Source organism: Phlebotomus argentipes, unplaced genomic scaffold (assembly GCF_947086385.1).
Source record: "Phlebotomus argentipes unplaced genomic scaffold, Phlebotomus argentipes genome assembly contig_15, whole genome shotgun sequence".
Lineage (NCBI taxonomy): Eukaryota > Metazoa > Arthropoda > Insecta > Diptera > Psychodidae > Phlebotomus > Phlebotomus argentipes.
Window position 1 is genome coordinate 5,906,263 of NW_026776181.1, and position 21,924 is coordinate 5,928,186.

A 21,924-nucleotide genomic window follows, 5' to 3' on the forward strand; every position below is an offset into this window, starting at 1 on the left:
AAGACGCAATGAAGAACCGGAAAGCACAAACTTTTATTCAGTTTGGCAACGCTCAAATATTCACTATTCGATGTCTGTCAGCGCGCTGACAATATTTGTTTTATCTGAATGCTCGCCTTCGAGGGCCGATAAGAACACTTTCGTGAGTCAGCTTGATAAATTTCTCTCTCATCGGCACGGAGCGCAGCTATTTTTCGCCATTTGCTCTCAATTCAGTATCATTGAACGTGCGACAATGGACAGTAGTAATCTGCTAGAGAATTGCGAGAAGAAGGAGCAGAGCAAGAGGTTGGATTTACCAGCAGAAGAGAAGGAGGAGAACAGCAATGTGGAATCAGGTAGGGAAGTTTCGCTTTATCTCCGCTCGCGGCCTCCAAAAAAGTTGAGTGAATGTCCGTGAAATTCTCAAAATAGGCGATGAAAAGTTGAAATTCACCACAAAGTGGGTGGAAGAGAACGACTTCGACGCTTCCTCGTGCGCTGGCCAATCATCCGTCGCGGACGAGAGCACAATTTACACGTCTTCCGTGACGGAGAGTGACGCACTGTCCGAAATGGCAACGCGCTTCGGGACATCCGTGAGTCTGGACACCGCCGAGGCGACTCTCATCGCGGGCAGCCACAAGATCGTCACGTTGGACGGCGAGAAGCCCGTGCAAGTGAGTCAGACGGAGATTCTGCAGCACATCTTCAAGGGCGACAGCAACATCCAGACATTCGACAAGATCCAGATTGAGAACTCCAGCAAGGTTCACATTGGGAACATCACCTACGTCACGGGACCCATTCACATCACCACAGACATCGGGAGTCACAGCCGCGAGAGGCGAAACCCGGCAGAGAGCGAGGAGAAGGTCGAGACGAAGAATCCAGATTGCTATATTGGCAACAAACGTGAGTTGAATGGCTTAGAAAGACGGATTTGATTAGCATTCAGGTGCTAATTTTTATGGCTTGTGCCATTTTTTCTGCCTAATTTCGATAAGAATCATTAGATATTATTCAGCCGGGTTGAGCAATTAGCACTCACTCTCAATATTCAATTGCTCTGGCATGTTGATCAAATTAATAAGCTTACAAGCTTTCTCGATAAATTCAAATCGTGCTTATTGATTTGTTTGTCATATCACTTTGAAAGATTTTCACTTTTTTCACTTTAAACTGGTAAATACTAGTAGAACATGACTTTCATGCATAAATTCTTTACTTCATAATCACTTGGGAAAATGAGGTCTCTTCTAGACTATATTTTTTTAAACCATTTCTGTTTATTTTATTATCAACTTTGAGAAGGAGAATCTGAAATGAATATTGAATGATTTATATAGAAATTCTATATAATTTCCCGTCCCAAATTTCCTTGGAAACTGTACCGAACACACCTTCACCACGTGAAGTTACTTTGATCCAAAAACAGAGGAAAATATGGTGTAGGGGAGAGCGGGGTAGAATGGAACAATAATAAATTCGGTCATTGCGTTTCTCATCCTTAATTTTCGAACTCTTTTTTAGATATTTTATGGTTTTCCTTTGTAGAAATGTCAAATGTTAATGAGAGAATGACTGAGTTTTTGGAAATTCTTGTCTGTATTTTTGTCATTGTCTCGAGAAAACTCAAATCTGTTCATTTTCCAGAGCAACGCCTTCCAAATACTGAGCCTAGGATTGTCGATAGGCGCTCTTGGTTGGCTCAACCACCGCTAGAACCACCAACAATCGTCACTGAACCCTTTCCCTATGTAATTATCGGTCTGTCAACACCACAAACATCTTCTCCATCTCACTCCTGACCATTGATTTCTCCTCTCTTCCGCCCACAACAGCTCACACTGCAACGGAGAGCGGCTACAATCAGGCTGAAATGGTGTACTTGGTGCGCATCGTGCAGAGCTTTCACATTGAGTCCCGCGGCTGGGACGATATTGGCTACAATTTCCTGATCGGCGGCGATGGAAATGTGTACGAGGGACGCGGCTGGAATCGCGTGGGCGCGCATACATTTGGATACAACAGAAAAGGTCTGGGAATCAGCTTCGTGGGCTGCTTCATGAAAACCCTTCCGCCGAAAGTCAGCCTGGACGTCTGCAAGCTCTTGATCGAGAAGTGAGTTTGACTGTTTACACAACATTTGCACTCTCTTTATGGTTAATTATTTGGACTTTCAGAGGCGTCAGAGAGGGCTACATTGCGCCAGATTACAAGCTCTTCGGCCATTGTCAGTGCATCCCAACGGAGAGTCCTGGAAAAATGCTCTACGAAGAGATCAAAACATGGCCACATTATTCAGAGACTTTTGAATGACACGAGCTTACGAAATATTGATTTTTTGCTGCGATAAGAATGTGTTTTTATCATATTTTTTTGTCTTTTTTGCGAGAAACGGAGAGAATCATTTCCCAATACGCCATAACATTCCTATTTCGCAAATTATGCGGAAAATTATCGCCTTCCTCCAATTCCCCATTCGCAAAAGTATGGCAAAAACCTGTCTGCCGACTGCAACACGTGCCGCTCATTGTGTGCGCACCAGTTTGGCCAAAAGAACAGGAATAGGTCAAAGTCAATGAATGATAAATCACCAAGAAACTACTTTGCTCCGTCATCAAAATATAATTGCACTATCTCTCTCCCGAGGAAAGGTCTGTGAGAGGTGTTGGTAAAAGGACTTGTTTTGTGGCCTCTTGTTAGCGAAAATAAATTAACTTATCTGCTCCTCTAGCCGGAAGTGCTCTTTGTGCCCTCACCGCGTCGCCGCTGCTTCAGTCGCCTGCACTTGGGACACTCTCCCCGCCAGCAATTGTCATGGACGCACGTGCCGCACTCGCCGCACCGTCGAATATTTGGCTGCCACGGGAATATCACGCTTTTCTTCGTGCACAGCTCACAGAAGAATCCTCTGGCCGTGCACAGCTGCAAGACAGCAAGTCACACTCAGTAAAACGATATGTTCGTGAACCAAGAAATGAGTTTTCTTGAAAATAGTTCCGGGAAGTTCAACTCACCTCACAGCTCAAAATGTGCTCCTCGCACTTCTCGATGAAGAGCGAAACGTCCCTCTTGAACGATCCATTCTTCACCGCCACCAAGTCCATCATCGACCACACATCGATGTCCATCGTGAGATGATTGGGGATGTTCTCGAACAGCTTCTGCACTTGCATGGCGAAGCGACAGGAGCGTATGAAATCCTCGATGAACTTCAGTTGGCTACGCTTCAGACGCGCCAGATTCAGCATCCTCACCTTCTCGTACAGCTGCGGATTGAGATCTGGGATGCGAAAGAGCGGAAACGACCAGATCTGGTCGAGGAGTCTGTACGAGAACACCGACACGGGGTGACAGGAGAAGTCCCAGCGCTCGAGAACGCGCGCCGGAATGGCGGAGATCTGATTCCTGTGACACCCAGTGCAGTGATACTTCCCAATGTAGGCACAGTAGCGGAGCTTGTGCGCGTACGCCTTGGCCACGCGCATCCCACAGCCGGCACAGCGGAAGTTCTGCTGCGTGATCAGCTCCTTGCGATTCGGCGACGCGTGTCGCGTGAAGATGATCTGCGCTCGCGGCGGAGCCCAATCCTTGGTGCCGCGCAGGACAGAATTCATGCGGAATCTGTCCGTGTGACCGCCATTGAGGCTGTTGTGCGCCACTCCGGGCGTCTGCGGGGACATTGGCTCGTTGTCCGGACTCATCCAGAGCAGCTCAGAGGCGCGCGGCAGTTGTTTGTCACTGAACTTCGAGATTAGACTCAGCGCCACTCCTTCCGCCGATAGCGCTTCCAGCGTGTTCTCGCCCCACTCCGCGTACGCCACGTGATCATTGGTGTTCTGGGACGATTCCGACAGCCTCATGTCGTCCGACGAGTTGGACTCATTGAAGATACTGAGATTCTCTAAGGACACTTCGGAACTCTCCGTGGACGAGCACGCATTGTCCGGACTGGAACTCGTGCCCGCCACTCGGCCATTCGCCTCGCCATCCCATCTCTTCAGTCTCGATCTCACCCTCACACTTCGCATCTTCTCCCCCACGCGGCTCTCGTCCTTCTCAATCTTCGTCCACTTGAGCTGCTCAATGGCCGCAATCATGGCATCCGAGACACTGAAGTGCGCATTCTCCCGCTCAAGATCTGAGTTTGTCTGCGAAAACTGCGCCGATTGCAGGTACGACGCCAGACTCTGGCCTCTTGTCGGCTGCCTCGAGCCTTGCTCAGTGCGACTCGTCGTGGGCGTTATTCCCAGTGGACTCGAACTCAGTCCCTCGAGCAGAGACGTCTTGCGATAGCGATTGCGGATCTTCTCGCCTGGCAGTGGAATAAAGTTATTCATAAAGTCACCCGGAGACGGTGACGCATAGAGATTTGACTGGAAAGGCGTTCCATTGCTGCCACTGCTCTCGCCCTTCTCCAGCGTCACATCCAAATAGGGATAGAGTGACTTCTTTGTGGTCAGAACGGAGAAGAGATTCCTCTGCGTTGGAGTATTAACTGAAGATGAACTCGCTTCAGGGACTTCGGGAACCTGCGGAAGCAGTAAGAAACACAATATTGATTAGCTTCTCTTATCGAAGTGACTTGACTTCATCGGAACTGCATGAGTTTGTCGGCAAATATTTGCTAACTCACTGCCACACACATCAAATTCTCATTTCAATACCAAGTGAAAGCCGTGAACACATTTCCGTATGTTCAAGAACAAGCGTTTCTTGGGGGCAAAAACCTCACCTGAACCGCTGGACTGGCATCGCTTGCGGAAGCTGGCGTCTTTGGCGTGAATCTCTTGTCAAAGTGGATCTTTATGTCGTCACACTTCACCAGCTGAATGGGCATCAAGTCTGTGGGAGTGGATTTCTCCAGTATTCTGGACGCTGAGCCTCCACAGTCCGATCCCGCGTCTCTAGACGTCTTGTAGCTGAAGGAAGGCACGATCTTCTGGGCGTTCTGCTCCAGAGACTCCGCCGTGAGTCGCACGGGTTTGTAGGGAATGGAGATGGGCTGCGTGATGGTCATGCTGCGCGCCCGCGGCTCTCTTTCCAGTGCCGCAATGTTGGGCAAGCTGCTGCTGGCCTTGAGCCTGGACTTGCGGGACTTTCTCTGGCGCGACTTCTTGGACTTCTTGCGCGTCCGAACGGTCTTTGGCCTGGCGACGGGCTCCTCAGTGGCCTCGGCGGTGTCGAAGTCCTCAGGACTGTCGTAGTTGACCTTCAGGGAGGGTTTGTTGCCCATCTTGGAGGGGAATTCGGGGTGAGAGCTGGATCTGCGATGACTTGTGGCGCCGTCCACGAGGAGACTCGGATCGATGGCCTCGATGGCGTCAATGTGGCCACTCTCCACAGCCTCTAGGCACAGGAACAGACCTCTGGCGAACTTCTCCGAGCGCAGAAACGCCGTGGCTTCGTAGCAATTGCTGAGGTGCTCGAAGTCCGACAGCAGCCAGGAGAGTTTCACGGACAACGTGTGGCCCTTGAGGCACTCGTACAGCCACGCGAGCGCCCGGTTGGACTTGATGCGCGAGTGCGGGATGTGAACTGGCGAGAGGTTGCTCGTGTGCGCGACTGACACTGCCATGGAGGGATTCAACCAGCTCAGGGCCTCGATGAAGCGCCACAGATCCGGCGATCCCTGAAAGAGCCGAAAGCAGCGTCACTCAGTATCTCTCTTCTGGAGCACTGAGAGCTTGGGAGAGAGGAATAATCCACTGATTAACGGTATGGGGAAAGACAAGGACAAACTCTCTCAATTCCGGAGAAAACTGTGAGTGAGAGTGTCTAGATAAAGAGATCCATTGTTGACTCTGAGCTCGAAAAACATGCTGACTGTTTAGCTTCTGATAAGAACGCCACACATCTCTTCGGGCAGCTTAGGAATCTGGCCCAAATCAGTGGGAATTGGGTCAGATGCACTTCAGCCGCCACCCAACTCACATCTGGCTTGGAGATCCTCATCCCGTGCACCAGGATGGCCTCCATGGCCTGCAGCAGCCGCGGAAATCTCTCCATCTCGCTGACGATCTCCCCGTGACGCTGAAATCCACCCAGAATCGCATCCCGGACGTCGGAGAGCAGCTTTGTGTGGTCACAGCGCGTGTGAACGCGTGAACCCGAGGGGATTCCCGCCCCATTGTCTGCCATATCGACTACTGGTGCTGAAGACACTCTGGGAAATTACTCATCCTGGGCGGAAAAGCGCGATATCACTGCAAATTGTGCACTATTATTATTGTTTTGGGCAAAATTCTCACACATTCCTGAACTGTCAGATTTCAGCGACAGTCGCTGAACTGCGCGAAAACTGTTCTACTGTGCGAAATGGTGGGAAATTTGAACTGTAACTGTCGCTGAAAGTGTTATATGAGAGGGTTTTTTTGTGTAAAATTTACTTTACTGTGTAGTTTTGAGGGAAATTGATAGAAAATTGTGACTATTCGGAGATTTTCATAACTTTTTACTGGAATTTTGTAATATTTTTTTTTTACCTACCAAAGATCTTTGTTGAACAACGACGAACGAATGAGAAGTGAAAGTGTCGCCATGGAGAAATTTGGGCAAAAGACAAGCAGCATAATTTTTCGCTCACATACAAGGAATATATTCTGTTTTATTTACACATTAGCTTTTTGTTCGTCTTCTCAATGTTTGTGATAAGAATTAATACATTGTGATATTTTCAAATGATTACAAAACACACTTTTGTCCTCACTTCTTTTTTCCATTTGGAACAGCGCAGTCGCATGGATATGATGCTTGGAATTGCTATAAATTACAACCTTGTCTATGGCAAAAAAGCCTTCACACTAAGAATTTATTTTTATTTTGACAAAGACTCCCAATTCATAAAAAAAAACTTTTTATACAACCAGAAAACGGGCAATATTAAATTATATAAAAAAAAGACTTATAATATACTCGTACATTGAGACAATCACAAATTTACTTTTGTTGAATTTACTTTATCGCTTCATTTTTTTTTTCTTTTAGAGAATTATCCATGTTTTTGTTACATTAGGCATGTAATATTTACACATTTCTTCTATTATCTATTTGTAGTTTTTTTTTCTTTATACCTTTCAATCTATTTACATACAATGACTTTTGATCTTTCATGAATTATTATAGTTTTCAAATGTTGGATTTGTAAAAAGTGGTGCTTTTTCTTTTTTTTTCAGAGACTTTGCAGAGAATTTTCCACAAGAGAATTTCGTGAAACAGTGTTTTTTCTTCAGTTTCACCATTCATTGAAATTTTCCTTTTTGAGTATTGTAAAATCGTCTGCGAATGATTTGACTTCGGGCGGCAGTTTTCGGGTGAGATAAAGTCGAGGAGAAAATCAAAACACTATAAATTACCACAGTCAAAATTGAACAGAGGTAAGTTGGCTACATAAACATACACAAAAAAAATGCTACAGATACAGTGCAGAGACAGAGAAGAGGAAAGGAAAGATCTTCTACTGATTTCACTCCAAAGATGACAATGGATTAGAGACTATGAATAGAGACAATTTAACTATGCATTCGGAGAGAATAAATATTACGAGAGAAATGTACCAAGAATAGCCACATAAATGGTTGACCAACCACCAAAAAATTCCTTTTATCAACGTGTTAGAGCTTCTCATAAATAAAGCGCTACAGAGAAAGAGGCTTCGAGGCAGAGAGCGTGCAGGAAACAAGAGGCAAAAGCGAAGATGAGGAAAGAAGCTCCGGAGGATGAGCAGAATGTGGCTGAGTATTTCCAGACAGCAGAGTCATTTGGGCGCTTGGGCGAATGCGATGAGCTCAGGAGAGTCCTTCTTAGATAAGGGAAGTTATGAGTCGTGCCTTGAAGTTCACGAGTCGCTCACTAGTCCGAGCGATGCGCTGCAAAAGAGAGAGAAATAATAATAATAATCGTGAATTCGGTGATCAAAATGGTATCTCTTATTTTAAGAGATCCGGATAAAAATCAACTTCACACACTCATTATATTTGTTTTGGAATTCAAATGCTATACTATACGATTTGCAATTAAATGTATTAATTATTGCCTAAGAAAAGTTTTTGCATAGCTACACGAAAACTTTTGAATCCTCCTTTATAAAGTCTACATTTATCGGGCAAACGCAATTTTGAATACAATTCAATTTTTAATTAATTTATTCTGACTGTGCGTCTTCTGAATAAATTGCATGATATTCTCTCATTCTCACAATTTCCAATTATTGTGTGAAGAATGTAGGAAATATGGTAATAGTACTGTACAAGCAATGTTTCCGGATTGAAGGTTAATATTAAGAGTAATCTAATCAATTTTTGCACCTGCTCAGCTTCAGACTCAAGCGCAATCAATCAATGAAATCAGAGTGATTGATTGCACACGAGCCTGAGCTTTTGTGACCCTCTCCAGAAAGACATCTTCTTCAAGGTGGGCTTTTTCGGGGGCAAAAAGACACATTTCTATAAGATATTGGTCATGGTTTCGCAGGTGGATTTCATAACGGACAAAAAGGCATTAAAAACGAACTTATTGCAGTGCGCGCATTTCAAAAGATCGCTTGCGCTCTCTCTGTCGTAAAAAAAAGAGCCGCGCGCGATTGAAAATTGGTACATTCTGCTGTGCTCTTGAGCCACTTACCAAAATTAAATCTTGAATGAGATTGGAGAGTCCTCGGTTGCCAAGCACAAAGAGTCGAGTGACTGGTCCAGGAATGCCTTCGGTGTATCCATCACCGCCGACAGCCGCGCCATCGGCCGCGTTGGCGCTTTCGTCCTGGGACTGAGTGCCTGAGCTGCCGGCGAAGAGCTGCAAGAGACAAGCCAGATGGTCAGTGCGCGGCTCAGACGACACCCTTCCGGTCAGCTCTCTGGTCTGTACACGGAACAATGTGTTGAGATCAAGACGGATAAAAACAGAGGGAGGATTCACCGATCCGAATGACGGTCTTTTGGAGAGAGAGTGAGAGAGAGAGAGAGAAATGGAGGACAGACCAGTCAGAAGAATTCTTACGACTCTATCTGAGAAATCTGAGAATAAGGGAAGGTATTCACACAGAAGATCATGACAAAGTGCATCAAATCAGGGCGGCTTGTGCTGCTGTGTTGGAAAGAGAAACACTCAAAACTGTCGCAAAGAAAAACCAATCAAAAAACAACATATCGTGAAAAGATTTGCGTTCAACTCTCATAAAATGAAAGGCAAAAAAAAAACTTTATATTCTGGTAATCGTCTGTCATTATGTCGTTCTTTTACTGTCCAAATCCAAATAATCCACATCCACACACCGCATGAGATGTTAATCTGTGTTAATCGATGACTTTCAATGAGGTTTGAGGGCTTTTAGGCATGTTTTTGCTGTTCATCTGACCAATATATGATTTCTTTTTTCTTCTTCTTTGGAGAACCAGCGGAGGTACAATGTTTGTGTGTTGATTCTGTCATGGATGAAGGACATATGGAAGAGTGCTTGAAAGTTTTTCTTCCCCTCCCAAAAAACAAGCGATTGTAGCATAATTTCAAGTGGAATGCAGAGAGAAGTAGCAAAGTTATGTGATTAATGATGATCTCAGGATTAAAGGTATATTTATAGAGAGATTCTTGAAAATCGTGACATGATATGCGTGTGAAAGAGTAGAGACCAAGAGACACTCTGACAGATGATTCTCATCTCAAAGACAAAGTGAGAGGAGTAGCGCTAGATTGAATTGGAAATCATCACTTTTTCTTGTTTGGAAAATTGCCGCTATATTTTACAAATTTCAAGCACTTTTCTCAGGGGATGATCAGGACGGCAGCAAGTGAGCTACCGGGGCTGAGGGTGGGGGAGGTTGTTGGGCTGCATAAGCTGGGGAAGCTGCAAGGATAGGGTGGCACATCAACATCCCACAGAGGTTAGATTTGATAGAGATATAAAATAAAAACACACTGTTAGGAAAGTAAAAGCCAAAAAAAAAATTCAATAGCAAATGCATTAGTTTTTGCGAGGGTATCTTTTTGGTGTTAGAAGCTTCGAGTTGCGGGCATGATTTTGAGAGTCCCAATTACAGATGAATGCCAATGGTAAGCATTGGCTGTCCTCACTTCGGGCAGTGATGATGGTTAGATCGATACCCAGACAGGCCAGAGAAAAACATGGTTAGGCGGGGGTAATGGTCAAACAAACTTGGAGAGTTTTTGTGTTGATGGAAGTTAATAGTTTACCGAAGGACTCTGTCCAATACTTGATGTCCCGTCTGTTAGGGGCACAGTCGCTTTGTGAGAGGCGGATATGTTGACACCGAGTGATTCAGTTCCAGCAACTACCCGGTAAACGGTTCCAGCAGCACGGGCAGCACGATCTGCTGTTTGCTACATGCACACGTGATGGGGACAGATTGTATTAAACGCTCAGGCTAACTTTTCTGCTAAGTCACACATTCTCTTTGGACATGCGCCGCTGAGGCTGTGCATTGTTAATTGAGAAGCTCTTCAAGTGCCACATTTATAGCTTCTTCACTTGCGCAATGCTTTCAAAGGTCCTCAAGCTGAGAGCTTTCGAGTCTCCTGAAGATTATCTTCAAACGCACATTCATATATACAATTTTATCTTTGGGTACAAACATCCAGCAAGAAGAGGTCAAGATTCACAAAGAAGTCGCAAAGAGGAGGCTTCACTCTCTGCGCCATTGAATGTGCGCCTGAACAATCATCACAACCCATCTTGTTAACTTACACGGATAATGTCGAAAAGGAAGTTTCCTGAGCCTGCTGTGCCACCACTTCCGCCAGAAGAGCTGCTGAAGCCGAACGGAAGGAACCTGCGAGGGCGAGACAAGCAAATGGCATTAAAGGATGTGCAATTTGGGGGTGTTTTAGGGATCTGGAGCAACCTCTTGTTTCTGTTCTCGTCGTCCGCCTCGTTGTCCAGGGAGAGATCATCGACGGCCGGAGCTTGCGACTCGGCCGGGCTCTGGTCGCCCGTCGCCTCGAGATTTCGCACTCCCTGCTCCTCCTGCTGAGTGGTCTCCAGACGATCCTTGGCCGCGGCCGCGGCCACAGCCTCGCGCACCACCCTTATCGTCTCCAATTGTTCATTGATCGCATTCGCGTCCAATGAGTTATCGGCATCTTTGCCCGCGGCCTGGATGGAGAGTGAGACAAATGGAAATGATCCACATGTTAGTAACTACTGAAGGAATGGTTGTGCAGCAATGAGAGTCTTTTAGCCATGGCTGGGATCGAGTGGAGAAGTGCTGAAGTTGCTATTTTCGACACTCTGTTCACCTTCCAATTATCAGCACTTCGCCATCGATCGCGATTTGAAGCTGAAACGATGCAATTTGCTAGAGGTGGAGAGAGAGAGAGACAGAGATGTAAAGTGGAGGAGAGACAGTGAAAATCACTAGTAATACAATTACGATGAGGCATACTTTGACTGGAGGTTTAATTCCAAGACAATACCAGAGACAGTGAAAGAGAGAGTGATCGAGCTAAGACAGGATAGAGGATCGCAATCTCTAAATCATTCTATTATGATGATCGAGGTGGAAATTAATCATTGCACATGTTGTGCAGAAATGTTTATCATGTGTGTGAGTTGGTTTCTGTCGAGAACGATTAACAAGAGAGCGAGAGAGGTGTTAAAAACTATATAAGTCGACGAATGGCTGGGCGAAAGACAATCTCTACCTAAAACTAGTGGTGCAACGACAATAAATGGATGCAGGAAGTTAATAACGAGTGTGGCTGCATCGATGAACCCCAGAGAGTGCTTCTCCGAGGTCAGGCCAGAGAGAAAGACAAATATTTAAGCGTGATACACTACAGAGTATATATTGCTAATAAAAACAGATAATGTTCACAACAGCAACGAATGATCATTACAACAGATACAATAACAAAAATTACAAAAATGATAATACAGCGCTATCGCCCGAAGTACACAATACAGTTTCAACTAAACAGATTAAATTGCAATTTTATAAGCATCACCAGACAACAATAAAATAAAACACATGAACCTGAAGACCGTGGCAAATTTCGTTGAAACGGACTGCGGAAAAGGTTTCACTCAGTGTCCCGAAAAAAATCAGCTGAAAATTGCGGTGATTGCAAAGTGAAACACACAGCTATAATATTGCCCGTCGTTTTGCTGGATGAATCACATATTTCTTTTCGAAATTCTCTTGAAAGAAAAGTATATATATATATATATAAATGTTAATGCGTGAATTTGAGAAAATAATGTTGGCACATTGAGCAATTTGATACTGCGAGGCCATATGCAAAAGAAGTCGATGGAATGGGTGGAAGCATAAAGCGCGAATTTGCCACGTCTTATCGTACCAAATTTTGATTATCGGACTTGGTTGTGACCGTCGCCGCGGCGGTCTCGGCGACGGGCTCCGCCGTGGGGTCCTCATCGCCGCCCGCCTCCACCCCATCGATTCTCGTGCGCAGACTGATGGTCTTCTCTGGCTCAATGGTGGACGAGGCGCTCGTGGGCTTGGCGCTGTTGTCCACAAAGTCATCGTCCTCGTCGTCGTCGTCTGAGCCAGGCTCGAAGACAGGCAGCGACACGCTAACCTTGCGGTCGCCCGCGTTCGTCTCGACGTCATCATCGTCACCATTGCCCGTCTGAGCGGTGCCCCCGCCGGAACTACCGCCCAGTCCGCCGCGCAGCAGGAGTGGCCCCACTGTACGGATCAAGACCGGCAGGATCATCTGGATCTTCTGCTCGATTATCTACAATTGCACATGAAGTTTTATACAACCTCACTTTATTGACTCATCCTTCTGGTTTTGCCTATGGAGTTAGCGTGAGTTTTCGGTTTAGAGATGGTTCAGGCGAAAGTGTTATAGTGGACGAAGATGAGCTTCGAGCTTAGGCTAGAGAACAGAGAAGAGGAGCGATCAGAGGCACGAGAGGACCAGACAATCCTGAGGGCAAAGCTGCATGCAAAGATAATAGAGTTGTTGTCGAAAAGGAGCCAAAATCGATCAGGTCACCTAGAGCTCTGACAAAAGAATCCTTACCTAGAAAGTGTTCAGGCAGTTTATACAATATTTACAGGAGAGAGAAATGATCATCGCGATCTTGATCTTTCCATCTCAGATCTTATAAGAGGTATAAATAGCCTATAATTGTATTGGAGGAAAGTCAATGTCTCTTGACAAAACACTCTTACTTTCAGCGCACTTCCTCACCGGGAAAAGTAGACAAAAAGTTACAAAATTTATCACACAATATAAAATATTGCCAGCACTTTATGTGCTAAAGAGTGGTGATTTAAAACAGGAGAGTGGTGTAGCACCAGACTTTCTCTTTGAGACATTATTGCAGCCGTTTAGCCAGCCACAAAAGTCATAGTATAATATTGTGTGCTGTTGCATGAAAAACAGTCGCATTGGGGAAAATGCTCATTTGCCAGTTTTTGGCACACCATTGAGCACATAATGGCCCAAATCGCGAAACAAAGTCAAATTGCTAATGACAATTTTTCCAGTATGATATTTCTAAAAAATAATTTCCCTCCTTCTGAGTGGCAGATTTCCCAACACGATCTTGAAGGTGAGTTATACACACGCTATGCGGACAGTCTGCTAATTGTGGTGCAAACATTGTGGTACAAAAGCAACATTTTTCAGCCAAAAACGCAATAAAGAGCGACAATTGATGGTCTGGTGCGTGATCTACCAAGAAATGTACTCCTAGGCTGTGATTTTTGTTTTTTGTCCGCATGTCTCAATTGCAAAAGTTTAAGCCTCTTCTCCGAAAAACTGTCTTTTTCCCCCCTCGAGAGTCATTTGGTGTGCGTCTTTTAACACTTTTTGGCCTCAATTCCAAGCACTAAATGATGCTGCAAATGCCCAATCTTGGCTCACTCAGCAACTTTCGATTTCCTTTGGACTCTCTTGAGGGGTGAACAACTCGCTGAATGTCTGTTGCTTCAGCGCGCTCGCGAGGAAATGTAGTATCGGCAATTTTATGTCTCATATTGGGAAATGAACAGGAGTCCATAAAGACGATGGAGGAGATTGGAGGGAGGCAAAGAGGTGTGAGATCGGAAGGCCAAATGCCACACACAGATTTGGTCTCAATTGATGGAAGTTGGCTGTGAGTGAGTAAAGGAAAAAAAGAGGCAAGAAAAGTACATCATGTCAATTAAGTATGGCAAAATTGTTGGCAAGAGTGAAGAAAAAGTCCACGCAAATCCATCGTTAGAGCTGCGTCCTTCGCCATGGCGAAGCATGTAAAAGAGCTGAGAGTGATATGGAAAGGAAACGCGGAGTTTATGTGTGTGAAACACCTCAAGTTTGTCTAGCGAGAATAGAAAGTGTTTGGACGAATGCTTCATTAAGTATTGAAAGAGGCGAAGAAATATTGCAATTTTTCCTATATAGTGTCTAATTGAATTAGTTGGGTATATTTTTCCATACCCTTTTCTTTTGCGAAATTTCGCATGGTGGAGAAAAAAAATACTCTAAATTTACTTTATTCTTGTGAAATCCTTACCTGCGAAATGGTGGGGAAGAGTTGCCGCAGAATATCAATTGTTCTCTTATTCCTCTCGCTCAATTTACCATTCTCGTCTGTGAGTGACAAAATGTCGAGTTCCTGCAAATTGAAAAAAAAATTGATCGCATTTTAGTGCTCTGCGATGAAATGGAAAGTTTTATCAATTAAGCACACTGTCATAATTCCGATGTCTTCATCGCTCTTGAGCCTGAGATACTCATTTAGTGCAGCGCGCGCGCGCTTTTTTCCACTCTCCTCACCGTGAGCGAGAAAAAAAGTTCAAGAGCTTTCGTAATCGATTATGCATGTTCTTCGGTGTGGAGATGCCACTCAAGGTACACCGTGTGTCTGCCCAAGATCGGGCGCCGCATCACGGTGAAAGAAGTGAAAGAGCGAGGGAGAAAAAAGACCCATGAAAGTTCATAAATCTCTTTTGTGGAAAAATGATCATGTTCACGCCGCTTTTTCCTACATGCAGATCAAGTATCGCCGTGGCCTTTCACTTCGCGGGAATTTTGGGCAGTGAAAAAATTTGCCTCCAGAGCGACTGCAATGAATAGATTGACTTACAGGGGGCGGCAATTGGAGTGACATCACGAGTGCAGCTGATTTGTGTGCCATGAATTGGCGTCTGAATTTTTGAAAAAGTTCATGAGCAAAAGTAGACGAGATCGAAGAATTTTCGAATAAAAGCACATGAAATAGTGTAAATGTCAATTTCCCCACACTTTTTATTCTTTCGTCTCACTTTTACCGCCATTCCCTGTCTTTCTGCCCATTTAAATAGCATTCGTCATGCTGGCAAAGCGTGCACGTAAAAAAATTGCAGGTAAAACCACACAATCCAATTGTCCAACAAGGAGTACGCAGAAAAGCCACAAGTCTATTGACAGAGAGGCAAAAATGAATTGTTTAAATGTGCTCCCTGACGCGCATACCAATATCAATTAATTCTGCGTTTTTCACCTCTCCAATGAATTGTTCCAAAGACCGATTAATTTCCCATTTATACCCAGGTGAGCGCATTCTTTTCACTCTTTCATGGGCGGTTATATGAGGTGTCTCGTAAGGTGAATACATCACGCTGACTACACGGACGCGTATCGTGTGTTTAATCTTCTGTTGACGTACTTGTTTTCTTATGTCTTTGCCAAAACATCCAAAGTAAACATCGCGCAGCACACACACACGCGCGCCGATGCCTCGGAACGAATTGGCGCGTAAAGAAAGTTCCGAGAGAAAGTATTTACGCCGTCACGTGACTCGATGGTATACTTTGGCGCTGTTACTTCATCATGCGGAGTTATTTTACCATCCACAGCGCGAGTTATGTGAGTTGGATATGCGTTTTTTTTTATCCATGCGCCTGACGTCAGTGATTCGGAAGCGAGATACAGAAAGCGAAATTTGAGGCCACATAAATTGAGTTTCATCAATTTCATCTTCGCGGAAAAATGTGCCTCAGCATCTCGCGTCCAAAACATGCCTCGGCTGGATGTTTGACAAAGATATGCAAATAAGGAGACACCATCGCCTACACACTATCTTTTGTATGCGAGTCAAATATGCTAACGACTGTCTCCATATTCCCAACTCGTGCCTGATAAATTTGCTGAATTCGAAATTAATTTTGGTCACACGGTGCGTGGCAAAAACAGGAAATCCATAGCAATGAAATTAAAATTAATATTTCCGAAATACCCATTGCACAATCACCGCCACGGACGGATTGCAGCCGCCCTCCCAGATGATTTCCCATGCAAATGACAACAATCATGACAAAAGACATCAATGCGCGCGAAGCGACGAACCTGACGCACTGATGTCAAGGCGAGCGTCATTCTCTCATGCGACTCATCCGGACCGTGAGATTCGCATCGTAACATTGAAAAGGTTGATTTGTCAAGTGAGTTTTTCGCTCACATTGGGCGCTCTTTGCACAATTTCGCGGCAAAAATAGCAATGAGCTTGATAAATGCAGATGTTTTTTGGGGGGCGAAAACAGTGCTTGGCATTCATTGTGATTCGCGATGGTTTTGATCTTGACGCAAAATAATTGAGGTCTTCTCGCGAATTTTGGGTAATCGCCCAAGAATTCCACCTGAAGTATTGCCTTATTGGAGAAATGAGTGCGAATTCCGAGAATATCGCGTGAATTTTGTTGAATAATGCAATATTTCTTCATAGAATTTTCCCTAATTGATCCACCGTTGAAATTCGCCGTTACCTCAGCGCAATATATTCAAATATTGTCATTTGAATGCACACGCGAGTATTCGCGACCTTGAGCGACAAAGATAGCACAAGAAACATCCATAAATTCAAGAGAAGTGATAACATTTTTCAGTGTAATAGCATTTAATTTGACATTTTGGCATTGCAAAACTGATTAGCTCATATTTTTGCTCAAGATCTATAAAGATTTTTAACGTCAAATTCGGGTCAAGTGAACCAAAGATATAACATAATAAATCTCATGTACAATGTTTTGTACAGGGAATGAAACTGGTTTATTTTGACTGGTTCCAATCTATCACTTTGGGTACAACTTTTCATGGAACCGCTTTACTTTCAATCTAATTACCGTTGCAAACTTGCAATCCCGAATGCTTTATTGCTGGCGTAGCGCGTTAATTGAAAAGTAATTTTATTTATTATTCGAAATTTCTTGCCTCATTTTTGAAAAGCGCCACACTTCGACGGGGAGTTGGATAAGTTGTAAAAATAAAATGAACTCACCTTGCCATTCTGTAGTGGAATTTGCAGAAGGTCTAGTGATGTTTTGGGCTCCTCTGGAACAGGAAGTGCTGCAACTACGACCAGTACACACACTAATACTACTAATTGCTTCATTTTGGTTTCAACTATAAGAATGTATAATAGAAATTATCATTGGATTATGTATCAATTTCTCATGATGACTTTAATGGCTCGTGAGCACACAACTACAACTTCCTGGCTGTTCGATAAGAGGTGAAATTCTTTGTGGCCCAGCGAAGGACATGGCTTTGAAATGAGCGTTTCTCCCCGCACAGCTTAATCAGTCAAATTATATTCCAATTTTGCCATTACATTGTGCGCCAGTCGTTGGGAAATGACGGGAAATTGAGTGGATGCTTTTGAGTGACGGTGAAATGCATAAATTTCGCGATAGTTTTGCATGTTGGCAGCAATCGGAAAAAAGGCAAACAAATGTCCAGAATAAAAATTATTAATGCGACCGGTTGGATTGCGCAACAGACAGTTTCTAAATGCAAGAAACATGTGCACCAGCAGATAAAGTTGAGTGGAAAAGTGAATGCATTTTTTACAGTCGCCACTCTCGTGACTTCTTGGACGACGATATGTGCTTTTGGGCACAATATGAAGAACTCACAGATGTGGCAATTGGTCAAAGATTGCCCACATGACGCGTTTGTCGTGAACTTAAAATGATATTCATGCTCAAGATTGGCCCAGTATCAAATGTCTTAAGGACACAACAATTGATCTTGTCCACCTTGTATCGTATATTGGCATCGTGGCTCCGATGGCGCAGAGTTGGCACACTTGCTGCCTCACGTCCACTGACTCCGGTTCGGCTTGAGCAAAGTGCGTGCTCTGAACCCAACATTTGATATAAAATATGCAATTATGGCATGTGTGTATGGTAAATATTGCTGTGCCTCTCTTGGGCGCATTTTCGGACCAATATCGGGCACACTGAGCCGCGCGAGAGCGGCTATTAGAAAATACCACCTTTACGCAACCGTCTCATATGTAAATTCTTAGTATAACGCTACTTAGTTGAGGAGAGGAAAAAAAATTTGGTAATCGAACAAATTAGCGTTATGCAAGATTGAGTGAGAATGTTAGTATCTCTGGTGCGGTGTTGGTGTGCAGACTTTCGCTGAATTCATAATTAAATTGATTTTCGCAACGGAATTTGTGTAGCCAGAAAGAGGCGAGAGATCGAAGGTGTTTTGACGCAAATGCATCACGAAATTGCACATACGGAGAGACTTTATTCACAGTGGAGTCACAGTTGTGTGCTCATGTATGGCTTTGGGCATAACTTACATATCCTATTTACAATAAAAGAGAGAAGAGCGAAGGGAAAGAACTATAATAAATTAGATGAAGAAGAAGAGAGCACACGCGATCACACAATTTTTCCTCTCTCTGTCGAGCTTTTCCTTGATGCCTTGATGCACAATTTCACTTTGTCTTCAATTCCGTCTCTCTTGGCAATTCACTGAGCGTTAATTCCCAATCAAGTGTCTCTCTCTCTCAGTGCTCAAATTTCCGCATTTAGCAAACGTGCAGAGTACGATGGGTAATCACAGAGCACTCGCGAGATTGGAAAAATCACTGATACTTTTCACTTTCAGCCCCAACAGACATGCAAGATGATGACTTTGGACACTTGGCTGTTTCTCTTCCTCCACACTCTCCTATCAAGTGAACCTCTCTCTCTCCTCCTGATGTATCTCAAGCAGCCGCGATGTGTTCGCTTCAGCACTCAATCGTGGAATGGCTCAATCGGCGCGCGAGTGACTTAAGCTTTGGCGGTTTTGCGGTGCGCCAGTCGACAAAAGGAGGAGGAGAACTTTGCGTAGCTTATGTAGTGCGAAGCTCACTGCTTCCCTCGTGGGGTGGGGCGCACTATTGGCACCCGATATACGTGTGAATTTGCCGATTTTGCCCAATTTCACATCAAACACTGTCAATTTTACCACATTTTCCACATCAACTGTCACGCCAACAGATTTTACGACCAACACGGAGTGTGTTTTGGGCAATGCTTTCTCACAGTGTAAAGCATCACGCGGAGATAAATCTCCTCCCGCCGAGCTTCTCATGGATGCAAAGCTCTCGCGAGCTTCCCGATATGCAGAGAATTCTGACAAGGCTTCAAGTACTCGATCTTTGATTTGAGAAGTCTATAAAAAAGTTATATTGAAAATTGACCTCTATTTTGCTAAAGAAATCACCCAAAGACTTTTTGTTTTAAGAATCACTTTTCCAAAGTTAATGATGAATGCACAAAACCTGAAGGAATTCTGAAGGTAAGATATTGCCATTATACTTTTATGTGAAGCTTCTATTTATGTACATTAATCATATATTATATTCTTAAATATTTACGCAACTTTTTTGCTTTGGTATTCAGAGGACTTCCTGCCAATTTTATCACACTTCATTACAAATTTACGCTTAATGATAGATATTTTAAAGAGCAGAAATCTCACTTTGTGCAATGGGAGATATTTGAAAAATGTTGAGGTGCGAAAAGGTAATAATTTTACTTTTTCGTCACATTTTCACAGCTTTTATTTCTGCGGAATATTCAGTTGCAATCACGCAGTTATTCATCAATTGATAATCGTTGCAAAATGTGCGTAATTGGAAGAGTTTTGTTAAACGCCGCCGTAATGGTTCATTTGTGGGGGTTTCCTTCAATTTTCTGATCATCCCGGAGATACAATCGAGGCAATTTTCATAGAACCAGTTGCAGTTTTTCTTTTCAATGATTATCGATTTTCACATTCGTCTAATTAGTCTTTGTAATTAGTTCTACCATTGAGAATTTTTTTGAACTCTTTGGCCTTAAAAGCGTGACTTTAATCTCTCTAAGGAAAGTGAAAATAATTATGAAATATCATGATTTCTTAATATATCACTCAAAATTGCAGTATCAAAAGTGATCTCTTTCTCATTTCTGCCTTCCGCATTTTCTTTTTTTCTCTCTGTGAGATTTTTCCCACTTGTTTATTGCCTCTTTTTCGGTGGTCTTTCCTGGAAGATTGGTATGAAATTAATTTTCTGGACAATTCATCACGATGAAGACTGCACATGATTGCCGCGCAGATGATTTACAATGGAGATAGAGAATATTATCTGGCGGATCGTTGGTAAAATCGAGCCTCATTATGAGATGGAGTGCAATTGTTGGCATAAACACAATTACGAAAAATGTTTATGCTATGCTAGAGGAGAAGAGATGGGCCACGGAGATTATGGGAGAAATTAAGCGTGTGCTGTAATGTGTCAGAGATCAATCTCTTGAGACATGAGCGCCAAAACACCTCTCAAGTGCCATGTAAACAAATGCGGTGAAATTATACAATTGCAAATTATACAATTATATTCTTAGACAGTGAAAGGCATGTATATATGCTGCTCATTGTCTTCCCTATAGACTGATTAATCTCGAGTGATTCTTCGCCGTCTCACCAGCGAAGCACGTTTAATTCCACACACAGAGAGATCACTCAGAGGTGTCTCTTCTCTTGCAATCTCTATCTATGCAATTGTATGCAATCCGCACACGAAGATTCTCACTTTCGATTACGTGCCAGTGCGAGGTTCTGTGAGCTTTTGCCATTTTCACGTGGGTTTTGTCATTTCCCATTAGTGCCAAGTCAATGCATGTGTGGCGAGCTTATTAAATATAACAGCTGTAATTATCATAATCAGCGATGACAAAAGAGGCGTCAATATGTACTAACTAACGAGACATTTTGCCACACAATGTGCCTTCTGTGAAATGGCAAGTGACCACGGTATCGATGAGTCTCTGACCCCTGCTAAATTATGCCACAATATTCATCCAACAAATTGCAGAAATCGCCAAGAATGTTGGGCAACAGGTGGAATATCATTTCCAAGAAGCGACCAGTAATGCGGGTAATTTTGACAATGACTTTTCATTTAGCTATTAATTACAACACTGGGCGCGAACTTCTTTTTGTTCATCCACCATAAACTTTCACTCACGAAGAGAAAGAAGTTCTGACGATGCAAATTACTTCCAAATTATACCGCCACATTTCTGAGATTAAAAGTGACTTGTGCTGCCTTGCGAAAAAATGAAGATTGTTTGAGGAATGCTTTTTATGCAAAACTAAAGCACATTTGAGCACGATTTATTATTTATGGTGTTTACTTTCGCCAAAATTGAGCGCTTAAAGAAATTATTTCTCTCTATGGAATGATCCTTTCATTACGTGCAATTAGATAATCTATATCGTAGATAATTTTTGAAATATGGCAAGAAAATGTGTTGAATATGAAATGTAAGAATTCACGTTTGTGTTTTCTGATATTACTGACTCAAGCGGTGTGTTATTAATGAGAAAATTCACCTGTGTCACCATCTAATTCTCCGTGAAAAGACTTAATTACTCCCAAGTGTATAATTCTTCAGCTAATTAGCAATTTCCAGAGACACCTGTTTCTTTGAGTGGCTTGTGAAATAAGATGTCACCACGCAGAAACGGCCGGAGACAGTTTTTTCTATGCCATCAAGTCTTCTACACCCAAATGACCCCAAAAATCTGCTTAAGCCAGACAGAAAAAGAGTATTGAGAAAGACTCTCGTGACAATGAGAGGGAAATTTCAGAGCAGAAACATTCTCAAAATCCAATAAAGTTGGCTCATTTTATTGATATGGGGAAGTCTTGGGCAAGAGAAT

The 21,924-nt window shown here is 43.5% G+C and overlaps 3 protein-coding genes across 3 annotated transcripts; 1 reads left to right on the forward strand and 2 right to left on the reverse strand.

Moving 5' to 3' along the window:
• The first annotated feature begins 13 nt into the window (after positions 1 to 13).
• Positions 14 to 2,329, forward strand: LOC132261591 (peptidoglycan-recognition protein LE). The gene is made up of 5 exons (XM_059760468.1): positions 14 to 338; positions 415 to 894; positions 1,636 to 1,749; positions 1,824 to 2,103; positions 2,166 to 2,329. The coding sequence occupies exons 1-5, from the start codon at positions 71 to 73 to the stop codon at positions 2,299 to 2,301; spliced, it is 1,278 nt and encodes a 425-aa protein (XP_059616451.1). The 5' UTR covers positions 14 to 70; the 3' UTR covers positions 2,302 to 2,329.
• Positions 2,330 to 2,467: 138 nt separating this feature from the next.
• LOC132261588 (run domain Beclin-1-interacting and cysteine-rich domain-containing protein) lies at positions 2,468 to 6,459 on the reverse strand. Its single transcript, XM_059760466.1, has 4 exons — positions 5,920 to 6,459; positions 4,721 to 5,617; positions 3,003 to 4,517; positions 2,468 to 2,910 (listed from the first exon to the last, which is right to left on the reverse strand). The coding sequence occupies exons 1-4, from the start codon at positions 6,124 to 6,126 to the stop codon at positions 2,716 to 2,718; spliced, it is 2,814 nt and encodes a 937-aa protein (XP_059616449.1). The 5' UTR covers positions 6,127 to 6,459; the 3' UTR covers positions 2,468 to 2,715.
• Positions 6,460 to 6,569: 110 nt separating this feature from the next.
• Positions 6,570 to 18,997, reverse strand: LOC132261753 (uncharacterized). The gene is made up of 9 exons (XM_059760702.1): positions 18,527 to 18,997; positions 17,207 to 17,331; positions 14,465 to 14,566; positions 12,295 to 12,693; positions 10,836 to 11,134; positions 10,682 to 10,745; positions 10,171 to 10,317; positions 8,608 to 8,775; positions 6,570 to 7,853 (listed from the first exon to the last, which is right to left on the reverse strand). The coding sequence occupies exons 2-9, from the start codon at positions 17,318 to 17,320 to the stop codon at positions 7,788 to 7,790; spliced, it is 1,359 nt and encodes a 452-aa protein (XP_059616685.1). The 5' UTR covers positions 17,321 to 17,331; positions 18,527 to 18,997; the 3' UTR covers positions 6,570 to 7,787.
• Positions 18,998 to 21,924: the final 2,927 nt, after the last annotated feature.

Bases quoted from the DNA above. Each gene is read 5' to 3' on its own strand.
- LOC132261591 (XM_059760468.1), top strand. From the start codon at position 71: ATGTCTGTCAGCGCGCTGACAATATTTGTTTTATCTGAATGCTCGCCT. The intron at 895-1,635 runs GTGAGTTGAATG...TTCATTTTCCAG, and splicing joins TTGCTATATTGGCAACAAAC to AGCAACGCCTTCCAAATACT. The intron at 1,750-1,823 runs GTCTGTCAACAC...CGCCCACAACAG, and splicing joins CTTTCCCTATGTAATTATCG to CTCACACTGCAACGGAGAGC.
- LOC132261588 (XM_059760466.1), bottom strand. From the start codon at position 6,126: ATGGCAGACAATGGGGCGGGAATCCCCTCGGGTTCACGCGTTCACACG. The intron at 5,618-5,919 runs GTGAGTTGGGTG...CGGCTCTTTCAG, and splicing joins TGAGGATCTCCAAGCCAGAT to GGATCGCCGGATCTGTGGCG. The intron at 4,518-4,720 runs GTGAGGTTTTTG...CTGCTTCCGCAG, and splicing joins ATGCCAGTCCAGCGGTTCAG to GTTCCCGAAGTCCCTGAAGC.
- LOC132261753 (XM_059760702.1), bottom strand. From the start codon at position 17,320: ATGAAGCAATTAGTAGTATTAGTGTGTGTACTGGTCGTAGTTGCAGCA. The intron at 12,694-14,464 runs GTAAGGATTTCA...GTGCAATTGTAG, and splicing joins TCTTCCCCACCATTTCGCAG to ATAATCGAGCAGAAGATCCA. The intron at 10,318-10,681 runs GTAAGTTAACAA...GTGTGCATGTAG, and splicing joins TCCTTTTCGACATTATCCGT to CAAACAGCAGATCGTGCTGC.